This window comes from Archocentrus centrarchus, chromosome 18 (assembly GCF_007364275.1).
Source record: "Archocentrus centrarchus isolate MPI-CPG fArcCen1 chromosome 18, fArcCen1, whole genome shotgun sequence".
Lineage (NCBI taxonomy): Eukaryota > Metazoa > Chordata > Actinopteri > Cichliformes > Cichlidae > Archocentrus > Archocentrus centrarchus.
This window is the reverse complement of record NC_044363.1, coordinates 8,561,644-8,578,037: the sequence shown is the minus strand read 5'-3', so window position 1 is coordinate 8,578,037 and position 16,394 is coordinate 8,561,644. Positions and strand designations below refer to the sequence as shown.

The 16,394-nt window shown below is 42.1% G+C and overlaps 1 protein-coding gene across 1 annotated transcript; it reads left to right on the top strand.

Annotated features, from left to right (window-relative positions):
* The first annotated feature begins 14,065 nt into the window (after positions 1-14,065).
* On the top strand, positions 14,066-15,901 carry LOC115797395 (ladderlectin-like). Its single transcript, XM_030753965.1, has 6 exons — positions 14,066-14,180; positions 14,257-14,292; positions 14,659-14,768; positions 14,902-15,036; positions 15,211-15,322; positions 15,566-15,901. Exons 1-6 carry the CDS (start codon positions 14,120-14,122, stop codon positions 15,631-15,633), a joined length of 522 nt encoding a protein of 173 aa, XP_030609825.1. The 5' UTR covers positions 14,066-14,119; the 3' UTR covers positions 15,634-15,901.
* Positions 15,902-16,394: the final 493 nt, after the last annotated feature.

Here is a 16,394-nt window from a genome sequence, read left to right as displayed (position 1 = left end):
ATATATATATATATGTGTGTGTGTGTGTGAATGTGTATGTATGTGTAGCTTTTATCTTCTATTTTTTTTTGTCTCCCCCGCCCTTTTTTTTTCTTTTTTCTTTATGTCTTTTTCTTCCCTGCCTGTCAGATCTGGCAAGAATAAATAAAATAAAAATACAATTAGCACAAATAGCCTCTAGAAAACTTATAGAGCACTTCTTGTAAAAGCAAATATGTTTGGTACAATAGTGCCTTCGGATTATCATTCTGATTGCGAAAACTGCCAGACATGACAGGTTTAAAAAAAAAAAAAAAAAAAAAAAAAGAAAACGTAATGTATTTAAATGAGCAAAAGGTGGAGTCTTTATCAAAAGCTGCTGTGCTCGCGGATGAGTTTGTGTTGACGCACCATGGCACATTTTTGTCTGCACATCACGAGCTTACACCGGTGTCCAAACCCGTGAAACAAGGGAAGACCTCTCCTAAACGATCACGGCCCAGCCCTGTACCCATGGCTAACCGTGAATGTTTTTACTGTCACAAAACTGGACATCTCGCAGCTAACTGTCCCTCGCTCCAGCGTAAAGAACACAACCAGAGTGCTAGGAGGCCAAAGAGCGTGGGTTTTTTCCAGTCTGCCCCTGTAGCTTTGCTGGCCCCAAACGGTTGTGAATCGGATGGAGGTGAGGTGGGGGATAGCTACCGGCCTTTCGTTACAAAAGGGATGGTTTTGCTGATGGGGAGGGAGGACGACCAGGTGCCTGTAGTAATGCTGCGCAACGGCTGCGCAGTCCCTTATTCTGCAGTCAGTGTTGCCTTTTTCTGATGATTCGTTCTGTGGGGCTGATGTTTTGGTGTGAAAATGAGTGTGTTGAGAGCCCCGTTGCATAATATTCACTTACGCTCTTCTATTGTGTCGGGTCTGGTGAAGGTTGGCATGCGCCTGTGTTTGCCTGTGCCAGGGGTTGCGTTAACATTCAGCAATGATTTGGCTGGAGTGAGAGTTTTTCCGAGGTGATTGACAACCCCATTGATAACGTTAGCATGCCATGATTTAGGCTGGAACGTGTTTCGCCAAGTAGTGGTACCTCAGAAGTTTAGACCCCAAATTCTTAACCTCGCTCATGACATGTTCTCTGGACACCTAGAAATAAAGAAAAGGTATCACCGAATTTTACGTCATTTCTTTTGGCCTGGGCTTAAGAGCGACGTGGTTCAGTACTGCCGCTCTTGTCATGTATGTCAGTTGGGGGGGGGGACCAAATCAAACCGTACCTCCTGCACTGCTGCACCCGATCCATGCGATCGGGGAACCGTTTTAACACATCCTGCTCGACTGTGTGGGTCCGCTTCCACGAATGAAGTTGGGAATCCAGTACCTGCTGACTATAACGTGTGCTGCCACGCGATACCCCGAGGCTTTTCCATTGCGCACTCTGAAAGTCAAGGCAGTAGTCAAAGCTCTCGTGAGGTTTTTTTCAGTGTTTGGGTTACCGTAATCGATCGAAATGTATCAGGGTTCCAATTTCACATCCAAAATATTTGCTCAAGTCCTACAAACACTCTCCATAAAACACCTTAAGTCCAGTGCATATCACCCCAAGTCACAAGGTGCACTCGAATGTTTTCACCAGACACTAAAGTCGATGATGAGAAAGTTTTGTCTGGAATCAGGCAGGGAGTGGGATGATGGTCTGCCATTGCTCCTTCTAGCTGTAAGGGAGAGCGTGCAGGAATCCCTTGGATTTAGTCCTGCTGAACTAGTGTTTGGACACACAGTACATGGTCCCCTGCAATTGTATAAAGAGCAATGTTTTTTGGATCCCGTGTTTACTACGCGAAACGTGCTGGACTATGTGAGTACGTTTTGGGAGTGCCTGCATAAGGTATGTGAGCTGGCACGTGGTGCTCTTTCGTCCTCCCAGGGGAGGATGAAAAAGGTTTGACAGGAAGTCGGTGCCGAGACAGTTCCGAGTTGGGGACAAGGTTCTGACTCTTCTGCCTGTGAGTGGATTGTCCCTCCAAGCGAGATTCTGCGGGCCCTATATGGTGAAAGAAAAATGAAACAGACTATGTTGTAGGTACCCCAGATCGCAGGAGGAAAACACGAGTGTGCCATGTTAACTTAACGAAGCCCTATGTTACCCGCAGTACAGAAATGGAGACGACACCATCTTGTGTGGAGCCATCTACTGTAGCTGCGGTTGCTCCAGTGGCCCCCCCCCAATATAATCCAGAAAGTGATAATCTGCATTTCACCACCACGGAGATCGTGTCCCGTCTCCGGTGTTCCGGAACTCAGAGATAACAGCTGATTTAAAATCTTATTTATCTCACTTAGATGACTCTGAACAACGTGACGTGTGCCACCTGATTAACAGCCATCGTTCCCTATTGGCTGATACGCCGTCCCGTACATCTGTGTTACAGCATGACATTGATGTAGGGGCTCAGACCCCGATCAAACAACATGTTTACCGGGTAAACCCCACAAAATGTGCGCAACTCCAGCAAGAGGTCACTTACCTGTTGGAGAATGGCTTGGCTGTTCCCATCTCCAGTGCGTGGAGTTCTCCTTGCCTGCTCGTGCCAAAGCCTGACAAAACGCCACGGTTTTGCACAGACTTTCGCAAAGTAAACAGTGTCACCAAGCCCAACTCCTACATGCTACCGTGGATGGAGGACTGCGTGGACCGTGTGGGTTCCGCAAAATATGTTACTAAACTCGATCTACTAAAAGGATACTGGCAGGTGCCGTTGACACCACGCACGTCCGACATTTCAGCTTTTGTTACCCCTGATCATTTCCTGCAATATACTGTAATGCCTTTTGGTTTCCAGAACGCCTCTGCCACATTCCAATTTCTCATGCACACAGTCCTGGCAGGGGGAAAAGGCTGCGAAGTATATCTGAACAATGTTGTCGCTTACTCTGGCACCTGGGCCGAAGACATCGAGATACTTTGTCACATTTTTGACTGGTTGACAAAAGCTTCCTTTAACTAAATCTCGCCAAGTGTGATTTTGGCCGAGCAACCGTGACCTACTTGGGCAAGCAAAAACAATGCCACAGCGAATACATGCCATAATCAAACCTAAAGGCGGTCCAATGAAATATTAGTGTGTGACCATTTTTTTGGCCAGGCAGTGTAGTTGAATGTTCATGTTGATGTATTCCTAGCAAAAATATCTCACAGCCTCAATTCCAAAAAAGTAGTGATGCTGTGATTTAAAAAAAAAAAAACAAGAAATACAACAACTAGAGCATTAAAGCCTCATAATCCCATGTTATTCACAAGAGAATATAGAAAAGCTCATAATAAAGGAAAATAATACTGAATTATTTTGTATTTGATGGCAGCAGCACATTTCAAAAGTTGGGACAGGGTCATGTTTACCACTGTGCAGCATCCCTTCTTCTTTCATAAACAGTTCGTAAACAGAGAGCAGTTACTGAACTTTTCACTGAAAAATGTTGTGCTATTGTTGTCTGATTCTAAGGATTCTAACTGATCAACAGTCCTGGGTTTTCTTTGTCATATTTTTCATTTCATCATGTGCCAAATGTTTTCAATTGGTGAAAGGTCTGGGCCACAGTCAGACCAGTTCAGCACCCAGACTCTTCTATTATGAAGGCATGCTGTTGTAATAGATGCGTTGTCTTGCTGAAAAGCTTTCACTGAAAAAGACATTGGGATGGGAGCATATGTTGCTCTTAAAGCTGCATGTATCTTTCTGCATTGATGGTGCCTCTCCAGATGTACAAGCTGCCAATTCCACAGACACTAATGCACCCCAAACCATCAGAGATGTAGGCTTTTGAACTGAGTGCTCATAACAAGCTGGACAGCCCTTTTCCTCTTTAGTTTAGAAGATGTGGCATCCATGTTTTTCAAAAATATTCAGACAAATATGGATTTGCCTGACCACAGCACAGTTTTATACTTTTCCTCAGTCAGTTTTAAAATAGCTTTGGCCAGTAGAAGATAGTAGGATTTCTAGATTATGTTCACATATGGCTTCTTCTTTGCATGATAGAGCTTTAACTTGAATTTGCAAGTTAAAGTGCATTTGTCTGTGAACACAATGAACTGTGCTCACAGCATTACCATGACAGAACCATGACTGCTTTTAATGCAGTGCTGCCTGGTAGTTGTAACGTCTGGGTTGTGTTCGGTGGTGAAGAGGAGGCGGCGGGCAGCCAAAAAAACGCACAAGCACACTGGCACTGAGAATTTCAGTATTGCCCTTTTAATAAATGTAATCTTCACAACCTTATGAAGCCCGGTTGAACGGCTGCTACATAAACACACATGAAAACGAGCAGTGTTCATACAACCTGTAACGGTACAAAAACATAAGGAAAAAGGAAAAGGTCCGCCTCAATCCAAAATGTCCGTCTGCAAAACACATCTCCCGCGCTCTCTACTGAGGAGCGGTGGGCGCACACTGGTGACATCATCTACACAAAAAGGCCAGACTGTCGTAAAGAGACATCACAATTACGACTGTTACATATTGATGGGAAAATTAAGCTTTTGAGAAGCACTGAAGCACTTGAGCCACTTGTTTTGAAAGTGCTTTAATTACAGCACCCTTCCTGGAGAAGTGCAATGCTTTTAATTACACACACGCATGCTCACATGCACACGCACACACCTCAGTAATCTCCCTTACTTTTGCAGAAAATACCTTTTGTCCTGAAGCATCTTTGCATTCTTTGAGGCACAAATATTATGACCAAATATCATCATATCATGTTCTATTTATAAATAAAGATGCATGAATGTGTTGTGTTAAGAAGAGAAAACATGGCATAAATTCAGTGTGCTTGTGTAACTATGGCAGGAGGTGATTTTGTGGGAAGGGAACACTCAAAGAGGTTTATTGAAGTACATTAGTTTATAATTGTTGTCATGGGTCACATGATTTTTTTTCACCCCAAAGCAGGCTTCAAAGCAATAGTTCTATGGAATTTTAAGCTCAGGGTTCGAAGCTTGTATCGAAGCTTCAGTGTCACACTGCCATCGCTGTGATTATCCCATGTGTGTATATGTTTTCTGTGTTTTCTCCAGTTGTCTGTTGCATAGTATGGCTTCTCACCCACTGTGTGCTCTCATGTCTATGTGTAGTTCTGATTAAGTAAGATTCCTAGTTTCTTGTGCTGGCTCATGTCCAGTTCTGTTGGCTATCCTCAGTTTCCAGCAATAAAGCTGAAGCTTAAGTTGAATTCTTGTCTTGAGTCCAGCGTGGGTCCAAGATTGGCCTGCCACAGCGTTTAAATGACAGACACACAGACCCGTGCACAGCATGTACCACCATTCAGGGGTCTGTCATATCTGAGATCTCTGACTAGAAGAGCGCAGTCCTAGGCGCAGCTAAGATGCTTCACGGGTCACTCAACCTCCCAAATCTAAAACCCCTCCTAGATTGCACTACAAAAATAAAAAAATTGAATATTAACTTACATGTGACGTAAATATTAATATCCAATTTTTATTACATTGCTATGACATTGGTTAATTCAGAAGATTGAGCTGTGTTTGTGGTGGGTTGCAAAGCATCTTGCAGATGTACAAAGGTATAAGCTGAGCCATGAGGTGGGAGGCTGTTTTTTTTTTAGCACAATATAATGCATGTAAGTAGTAATAAGGAGGTGGCATTCTTGCCCCTACCACCACACACACACACACACACACACACACACACACACACACACTCACCCCCCACGGTGTGTGTTCATGTTCTTGGTTAGTAATAAAAAGCCTTATACATGACAGTTTAGCGGTGGATGACTAACGTGATTTTTAATTAAAGTGTTTTTTTTTTTTAAATGTAGTGCCGTGTGATCAGCTGAGATGGAGTGTTTTGTTGTTTGGATCAGATGAATGTGCAAAGACTCATGGGAGTGTTCATGTCGGTGTTTATGTGTTTAGTTACAGAGTTATCAGTTATGTTGTGCTGGTCTCTCATAATTATTATTATTTTGAAATGTGGCTGTAGCAGCTAATGGCCTTTGGTCACCGTAGCTGTGTTGGATCATGGCTCTGCTCTGTGTGGATAAACCTGTAGTTCCTGTACTGACCAGTAATTGAGGTCAGGTATTGGAAAGCTCAAAATCTTTGTTTTCTTCCTTTTCCTGAACCGTACCACAAGATGATTGTGTGCTGCTTCAGTGTATTGCACAATTTATTTTCTGTAAAAACCACAGAGCTCCCTAATTGGATTAAAAATATTAGACTATGCTCAACTATGCAACCTTCGTGAATGGTTCTACATCAACATTGTCCTCTGCTGAAGGCAAAAACAGAATTTCATGGTTTTCATAACCTTCTGCATATGCTTTGCATGATGAGCAATACAATGTTTTTCCATGTTAAACCATTGAGTGTCGGCAGGGTGATCAGCTGACACAGAGTGTTTTTGTATGTTTGGATTCATTGTTACAAACCTGACTATTAAGAAAACTGTTTATATGCTGCAGTTTATGAGGTGGGCAGCTGATTGTATCCTGACAGTATCTACTAACCCCGATTTAATAAATATCTATTACTAACGTGATTTTTAATTAAAGTAGATTTTTATCTTGAAGATAACCCCCATGTTATCGAGAAAGCAGGGCTTGCTTTTGCATATTTCTCTCTATCGGGATTTTTCCACGTTCTGCGTAAGCTTTGCGTGATGAGTAACACAGCGACTTGGTTGTTTCTTAGTTGTAAACACCACATTGTTTTTCCATGTTAAAACATAGAGCGATGACAGTGTGATCAGCTAACACTGAGTTTTCTGGTTTTCAATCATGTTTGAAATGGATTGTTCAACTCCTAGATAGTACAAGTGCAGAAACCAAGAATTATTTTAAATGAGTAGCACATACAGACTTGTAAGCTTGTCTTAATGCAAACTTGTCAACCACTCCTTAAAGGGTTATATCTGAACTAGATTTCTCAGCCTAATTTTGCTGTCTCATAGAGGAAGCAGTAAAACTATCAAAGGAAAGAAGAACGTTTGTGCACACAAACATAGCAAATGAGGAAATGCAGATGCCCTTGGTCAAATAAATGAGAAGTTACAAAAATTGCACAATAGACAGACAGAAAACATATTTCTTTTTTCCTGAATGACAGACATTGAGCACAAGAAGAGTTTTATTCTGTGTAAATTATGTTACTGCAATATGTACACTTGCTGACTCGTCTGCCTTCACACACATGAACTTGAGTGACATCCCATTCTCAATCCATATGGTTTAAAATGATGATTGGCCCACCTGTTAGAGCTATAATATATTTGACTCTTCTGGAAGGCTAAAATAAAATATACTGAGAAAAGACTGCTATGTTTCTTGTGGTAACCACACAGCTGTCTTTGGGCATCAGCTTTGTCAGCTTTGTTTTTTGCCAGTCTTGCCACTGGGCCTTGGAGAGAAAAAAGAGAGACAGAAAAAGAAAAGTCTGGATGTGTTTGGGTGCCTTTTATCATCTGCAGAGGAATGGTTTATTTGAAGATGCAACACTGTGTATGAACATGAATAGAATAGAATAGAATAGAATGCCTTTATTGTCATTATACAGGATGTACAATGAGATTGGAGGGCCACTCCTGTTCAGTGCCATGTAACAGAAAATCAAACTCTCTAAAATAAAAATATTATGAAAATATTATAATCTAGTATGATCAATATAATCAAGAGATATACAGAAATAAACAATGTGTAAAATATACAAAAAATAGCATGTATAAAAATATATACATACATTGGTGCATCTGTAGAACAATAGAGGGTCATAACCACCTCCAGGGGACTTCGCCCACAGGGGTTTAAATACTTCGGATGAGAGGTGAAACGTCTTCAAGAAAAAAAATGAAGTCCAGTCGCCTTTTTTCAAGCTCCAGAGGCTATTATGACCTGGATGACTGAGAATCTACACAGACATTCAGCCAAGAAGGGAAATTTTTCATCTGCTGTTGCATTGAACTGTTTAGATTACAGAGTGGTGACGAAAGACACACACACACACACACACACACACACACACACACACACACACACACACACACACACACACACACAATATCATATTTTTGGAACAATAGGTTGAGAGATTCAATCCCAGCCCATCCACTAAGGGTCCCCAGACTAGGCCCCCAATGCTACTCAAGCCTACTTTGGAATATGAGCGCGAGATATAAGATTTAAGCCACAAGAATACAGTATACTGTAAGTGGACACAAGATAAGAGTCAGGAACTGCTTTATTCTTTTACACCCAACATCCAGACTGACATGGAAACAACTAGTAACTCAGAGTTCCAACATCCACAAGAAGCAACTGCTATTGTAACCAGAGATTAATGAGGTGCAACACAAATGTTACGGCAATGGGGAACCAGAAAATCAGGTCAGGGGTTGGGGGGGAGATATCGCCATCCCCACACCCCCAAAGTAACTGCTATATTGAATGTGAGAGCAGCTGACCTGAAAGAGAATATGGTGGCTAAGCTGGTAACCTGGACCCTTCATAGCTGATAAAGAAGACTACATGAAGTACCCTCTGAAAGTCTATTACAAATTGCTATGCTCAAACTGTCATGTACCGCTGCGGCAGGCAAGGTGGAGAACCCCAGAGCAGGACACCAAAGGCAGAAAACTTTGCTTGGGCTTAAATTTATTTACAGAAGAAAACCGAATGAGCTGGGTGGGAGCCAGCAGCACAAACTTAACTCTTAAAACAAAACAAAACGTGGCTTGGCTTAACTTGACTTGACATAACAAGATATGACATAACAAGACAAGACATGATATGTAACATAAAGCACACATGCGTAAACAGAGACGACAGCCTGACCAAGAACTAACAAGAACACAGACAATATACACACACTTGGTAATGAAGGGAGTGACAACAGGTGGGATCACAGCTGAACATAAAACACTGACGAGACAAGGGGAAGCGAAACTAAATAAAAGCAAACGGGGCAAGAGACTATCAAAATAAAAACAGGAAGTAACCAAACCTAGTAACGCAGACTTAACACACAGGGAGACTGGCACACAGACAGAACCTAAACATGACCAAAACAGAAACCCTAGCACACAAGGAAACACCAAGACATCAAACTAAACACAAGACATGAGACAAGGGAATAAAACATGAGAACAACATATGCATAGGCACAATGACAGCACAGGAGGACAGACAAAGCAAAACATAACACAGACGTGACACTGGAGGGATAACACAAACACCTGAACACAAACCATGGGAAAGTCAACATGAGGGAAAAAGAAACCTAACACAAATGACTAAACAGAAAACCATGACAACCTCAAATCCCAATTCATAACTGAGAAAAAACCAAAAACGCTGGGTCATAAGGACCCAGGACATGACACAATCCCTACTTTGACATCACTGTATAGCTGTTATAGTGGTTTCTCAGAAAACCAAAACCTGCTGCTGTCTCAGTCACCACAAAAAACACAGGAAGAGCAAGTTTTTATGAACAGTAATTCATATTTCAGTCTGACACCCAGACAGTCAGCAGCAAGACAACATGGAGGTCAGAGCTCCCAGGATCAGACTGTATGAGTACTGAGTTTGCATGTCTAAAAAATATATTGAGACAGTCATTGAGAAAACACTGAAAAGCAAATAACTATGAAGGTTACTGTATATTATATAGAGTTGTAACTGCTCACTGATAAACACACAGGAATTGGTAGTAATGAAATAGAAATAGAAAAGAGAAAAACATCAAAAGAGAAAAAAAAAAGTAAAAAACAAAAATGCCATGGTAAATATAACCATGTTTCTCCTTTTCTTTTCTTCCAGTGATGGATATGCTGTTGCTGTTGGTGACAACAACTGGACTTGGTGATTCTCACACACATGGTAAGTAGATAAATGTTCACAGTGTATTCCTAGCAAAAATATCACACAGCCTCAATTCCAAAAAAGTAGTGATGCTGTGTTTAAAAAAAAAAAAAAAAAACTAGAACATTAAAGCCTCATAATCCCATGTTATTCACAAGATAATATAGAAAAGCTCATAATAAAGGAAAATAATACTGAATTATTTTGTATTTGATGGCAGCAGCACATTTCAAACGTTGGGAGAGGGTCATGTTTACCACTGTGCAGCATCCCTTCTTCTTTCATAAACAGTTCGTAAACAGAGAGCAGTTACTGAACTTTTCACTGAAAAATGTTGTGCCATTGTTGTCTGATTCTAAGGATTCTAACTGCTCAACAGTCCTGGGTTTTCTTTGTCATATTTTTCATTTCATCATGTGCCAAATGTTTTCAACTGGTGAAAAGTCTGGGCCACAGTCAGACCAGTTCAGCACCCAGACTCTTCCATTATGAAGGCATGCTGTTGTAATAGATGCACTGCCTTGCTGAAAAGCCTTCCCCGAAAAAAGACTTTGGGATGGGAGCATATGTTGCTCTTAAGCCTGCATGTATTTTTCTGCATTGATGGTGCCTCTCCAGATATACAAGCTGCCAATTCCACAGACACTAATGCACCCCAAACCATCAGAGATGTAGGCTTTTGAGTGCTCATAACAAGCTGGACAGCCCTTTTCCTCTTTAGTTTAGAACAACTATAGAGGAATGTTTGAAATGGATTGTACAAATCCTAGATAGTACAAGTGGAGAAACCAAGAATTATTTTAAATGAGTAGCACATACAGGTCTATGCCAGGGTGCTGGAAAGGAGGGTGCGTCCGTTAGTCGAACCTCGGATTCAGGAGGAACAATGCGGTTTTCGTCCTGGTCGTGGAATGCTGGACCAGCTCTTTATCCTCTCAAGGATATTCGAGTGTGCGTGGGAGTTTGCCCAACCAGTCTACATGTGCTTTGTGGACTTGGAGAAGGCATTCGACCGTGTCCCTCGGGGTGTCCTTTGGGAGGTTCTGCGGGAGTATGGGGTGTCTGGCTCATTGTTGCGGGCCATTCAGTCCTTGTACAACCACAGTGAGAGCTTGGTCCGTATAGCCGGTAATAAGTTGGATTCGTTTCCTGTGGGTGTTGGACTCCGTCAGGGCTGCCCTTTGTCACCGATTCTGTTCATAATTTTTATGGACAGAATTTCTAGGTGTAGCCAGGTGGCGGAAGGCTTCTTCCTTGGTGGCCTCAGAGTCTCATCTCTGCTTTTTGCAGATGATGCGGTTCTGTTGGCTTCATCAGGGGGTGGCCTCCAGCTCGCAGTGGAATGGTTCGCAGCCGAGTGTGAAACGGCTGGCATGAGAATCAGCACCTCTAAGTCTGAGGCCATGGTCCTCAGCCGGAAAAGGGTGGAGTGCCATCTCCGGCTCAGGAACGACTTCTTGCCTCAAGTGGAGGAGTTTAAGTATCTCGGGGTCTTGTTCACGAGTGATGGGAGAAGGGAACGGGAGATCGACAGGCGGATCGGGGCTGCTTCTGCAGTGATGCGGACGCTGCACCGGTCCATCGTGGTGAAGAGGGAGCTTAGCGTAAAAGTGAAGCTCTCGATTTACCGGTCGATCTACGTTCCTACCCTCACCTATGGTCACGAGCTTTGGGTAGTGACCGAAAGAACAAGATCGCGAATACAAGCAGCAGAAATGAGTTTCCTTCGAAGGGTGGCTGGCCTCTCCCTTAGAGATAAGGTGAGGAGTGCAGCCATCCAGGAGGGGCTCAGAGTAGAGCCGCTGCTCCTCCACATCGAAAGGAGCCAGTTGAGGTGGCTCGGGCATCTGATTAGGATGCCTCCTGGCCGCCTCCTGGGTGAGGTGTTCCGGGCATGTCCCACCGGGAAGAGGCCCCGTGGTAGACCCAGGACACGCTGGAGAGATTATGTATCTCGGCTGGCCTGGGAACGCCTTGGGGTCCCTCCGGATGAGCTGGAGGAGGTGGCTGGGGAGAGGGAAGCCTGGGCTTCTCTGCTTAGGCTTCTGCCCCCGCGACCCGGCCCCGGATAAGCGGAAGAAAATGGATGGATGGATGGATGGAATAGCACATACAGACTTGTAAGCTTGTCTTAATGCAAACTTGTCAACCACTCCTTAAAGGGTTATATCTGAACTAGATTTCTCAGCCTAATTTAGCTGTCTCATTGAGGAAGCAGTAAAACTATCAAAGGAAAGAAGAACTTTTGTGCACACAAACATAGCAAATAAGGAAATGCAGATGCCCTTGGTCAAATAAATGAGAAGTTACAAAAATTGCACAATAGACAGACAGAAAACATATTTCTTTTTCCCCGAATGACAGACATTGAGCACAAGAAGAGTTTTATTCTGTTTTAATTATGTTACTGCAATATGTACACTATGTTGACAAAAGTATGAACTCGTCTGCCTTCACACACATGAACTTGAGTGACATCCCATTCTCAATCCATATGGTTTAAAATGATGATTGGCCCACCTTTTAGAGCTATAATACATTTGACTCTTCTGGAAGGCTAAAATAAAATATACTGAGAAAAGACTGCTATGTTTCTTGTGATAACCACACAGCTGTTTTGGGGCTCAATCAGCTTTGTTTTTTGCCAGTCTTGCCACTGGGCCTTGGAGAGAAAAAAGAGAGACAGAAAAAGAAAAGTCTGGATGTGTTTGGTTGACTGTTATCATCTGCAGAGGAATGGTTTATTTGAAGAGTTTCTGTCAGGTTTCATAATTCACCACAGTACAGAAACAGCCTTTGTGAAGGTTACAAACGATCTTCTCATGGCCTCTGACAGTGGACTCATGCTTTTCATGCTAGACCATAATACTTTATTACAAAGATTAGATTGTGCCATATGTATTAAAGGTACTGCACTGCAGTGGTTTGAATCATATTTATCTAATAGACTCCAATATGTTCATGTAAACTGGGAGTCTTCTTCACACACTAAGGTTAATTATGAAGTTCCACAGGGTTCTGTGCTGGGACCAATTCTTTTTATATTGTACAAGCTGCCATTAGGCAGTAGTATTAGAAAGCATAGCATACATTTTAATTGCTATGCAGCCAATACCCAGCATTATCTATCCATGAAGCCAGATGACACACAACAGTTAGTTGGCCTGCATGAATGTTTTAAAGACCCTCAGCAGCAGCAGAGACCCTCAGGTGGCATGACAGGTGGCTGATGTCAGTGAAGATAACAGAACCTCTCCAGGGGGCAGTGACAGAGAGACCTCTCTGGAGGTCGACGCTGGAGGAGACTCTGGGAGCCGATGTCAAAGAGGCAATGAGACAACCTAGACATGGGTGATACTGGACCCTCAGGCTCAGGTGGAGCCAGACCCTCTGACTCAGGCTTAGGCTGCTCAGGCAGAGGAGAACCCTTAAGCTCAGGCTCAGGCCACTCAGGCACAGCGGAACCCTTGGGTTCTGGGAGCTGACATTGAAGAGGCGACGGGACAACCTAGACATGGGTGATGCTGGACCCTCAGGTTCAGGTGGAGCCGGACCCTCTGGCTTGGGCTTAGGCTACTCAGGTGGAGCGGAACCCTCGGGCTCAGTTTCAGGTTCCATGAGCTGAGGCTGTTCAGACCTCACAGCCAGCTGCTCAAACATTGGACATTTGGGACTCATTGGACACTTGAACAGAACAGGACTTACTGGACCTTCAGAACTCACAGGCTCCTGATTCTCTGGACAAATAAATACATTTTTTAAAAAGTATTTTTTGTTTTTTACAAATGTATCTTGTACAGTTGTGTCATGGCTTTGCTAACAAAAAAATTTGAACATTTGCTTTTGGAGAAGTAACTCTGCATACACGTACATCTGAATGTCTGCTTACAGTCACTATATAGCTTTCAATGTTTTTCCATTCCAGGCACTAGCTATCATCAAGATCACCATTAAAGTGGAGTATGTGGCAAGTGCAATGGCAAGCAAAGTCTAAAGGGGAGTTCTGGAGCATATATGGTATTGTACAGTATAACAAAGGCATTGACTGTATCTATGAATTCATAATTTTACAATGCTTGGTATTTTTTTTCTGCAGATGAATTGAGTGTGTTCTCAGAAAGACAGCAAAAAGAAACGTCAGAGCAGGAAGAAGGGGCAGGCGTTCTTCATTTTATAATCAGTTAACTTCTCTTTACTGACCTGCAGTCTGTACGAGTCTCCTACAGAAGCATCACTGATTCTCATTTCATCATCTGCAACCATGAACATGCTGACTGTGTGTGCACTTGTTTGTACCGTAGTGGCTCTGGCTGGATCTGCTGGTGAGTATTATGCCATCTACAGATGATATTACAGAAAAGGATTGAATTATAAATTAAATGATCTCTAATTTTATAGTTCTTCCAGAGACAAAGGCTGAAAGCAATGAAAGAGGTCAGTGGCTTTCAGATTTTCACTTTAATACTCTTCTACTGTCATCTGCAGAGATAATAGAGGAAGGTTACAACCACAGTTTTTGTTAATGTTTCCTGTGCTTATCACTTTTTTTTAAAAATATTCTAATATTCTTTATGTTGTCTTGCTATTGTGGATTGTCATGTCAGTTTTACCTTTTATTGTATTTTGTTATCCTATTTAGATATAATTTGTTATATTTCACGTTATATTTTAGATGTTAAATTATTGTTAAAATATTATGTTTATTATATTTTAATACACACACACACACACACACACACACAAATATATATAAAAATTCAACACACTGAATGGAGACTCCATATTATCTACCACACACAGCAAAGACTTACCTGATCAAGAGGTCCCTCCGATGTGGTCGTGGTTGGTTTGAGTTCAATCGTCGTTGTTTCTACTACATTCCGAAACCTATGTCTTGGGCTCACGCTGAGGTAATCCCAGTGTACAATGATTCTCCAGTGACTCAGTTTTGCTTCCAAAAAAGATTAATTTAATTGGCACATAGTGCTGATATGGGATCTTCATTATGTTTTCATTCTGAAAATTTCTTTGTCTTCACTGTAGAGAAACTGCATATCCCTGGGAGGTCACCTTGCATCGGTTCACAACTTCATGGAGTACCACGAGCTTCAGAGGCTCATATTGACTGTTAGTCATGACTACAAAGAAACCTGGATTGGTGGTTCTGATGCACAGCAGGTACTTTAGTCAATGAAAACAACTAAGAGTACAATTATTATATGTGTACATGCAATTTAATACATGCCATCCAATAGTTGATGTCTACTGGACATTTTAATTGTGGTGTTCCTCAAGTCGCCATCCTTACTACCCCAATATTCTTCCAACTCTAATCTGCTCTCTCTCCTCCAGGAGGGCCATTGGATTTGGAGTGATGGCAGCACTTTCCACTATACCAGCTGGTGTCCTGGAGAGCCCAATAATGCAGGAGGTCACCAGCACTGCTTGCAAGTGAATCATTCAGGTACCAGTTTAAGTGATGCTGCTCATACAAGATAAAATAAAATACACACTCAAACACAAAAATATTCTATCATTTAACAGGAAATAAGATACTGTTTTTTTTTTGTTTGTTTGTTTGTTTTTTAATCAAATCAATTAGTGGTTTTCAATATGAAAATAAATGTGTTTTTTGGCACGGACATTATAAACTTGATCATAAACTGCTCAACACATTCAGTGACTTCCTCTTTTTCTGTACTTCCAGGTTCAAAGTGCTGGGATGATTTGAGTTGCCACAATGAGTTGCCTTCTGTCTGTGCCAAGAACATGTGATGACTCCTGGACTCAGCAGTGACATGGAAGGCATGGCTTTGTGTCATCAGCATCATATATCGGCTTTAATCTCCTTTCTCCTTGATGATCGTACTATTGCTGTAATGCTACCTAAAGAATTACGAGACAAGAATCAGAAACAGAAGGTGGCTCATGTCTTTAATAAGAAGAGCCTGAATGTTGTATGAAAAGAATGCTTTTAGCTTTGTTTCCTGGAGAGTGAAATTATTTTGCTTGTGTGCAGAAATAAAAGATGAATGCATTGAAATGTGTTGTTTACAAATCTTTTTAAGATAAGATAAGATAAAACTTTAATGATCCCACGACGGGGAAATTTGCGCATTACAGCAGCTCAGTACAGAGAAAAATGAAAAGGATGAGTAAGAACAAATAACTAAACTAAAACTAAAATAGAATAGAATAAAATAAAATAGTAAAAAAACTATACACATATATATAAGCACTATATAAATAAAATACGGTCTCATGCAGAGGGTGATGGGGGTTGTTCATGATGGATGTCAGCTTTGTTAACATCCTCCTCTCACCCATCACCATCACAGACTCCAGAGGACATCCCAACACAGAGCCAGACCTCCGCACCAGTTTGTCGATCCTGCTCCTGTCCCTTTCGGTGCATCCACCCCCCCAGCAGGCCACTGCATAGAAAAGGGCAGATGCTACCACTGTGTCATAAAAGGTCTTTAACAGAGTCCTGCAGACACCAAAGGACCTCAGTCTCCTCAGCAGGTGTAGTCGAC

What these genes read in the sequence shown, in the direction of transcription:
- LOC115797395 (XM_030753965.1), top strand. Translation starts at nt 14,120, where the DNA reads ATGAACATGCTGACTGTGTGTGCACTTGTTTGTACCGTAGTGGCTCTG. An exon ending in TGTCTTGGGCTCACGCTGAG is followed by an intron (nt 14,769 to 14,901) that starts GTAATCCCAGTG and finishes TCTTCACTGTAG; the next exon opens with AGAAACTGCATATCCCTGGG. An exon ending in GTGGTTCTGATGCACAGCAG is followed by an intron (nt 15,037 to 15,210) that starts GTACTTTAGTCA and finishes TCTCTCCTCCAG; the next exon opens with GAGGGCCATTGGATTTGGAG.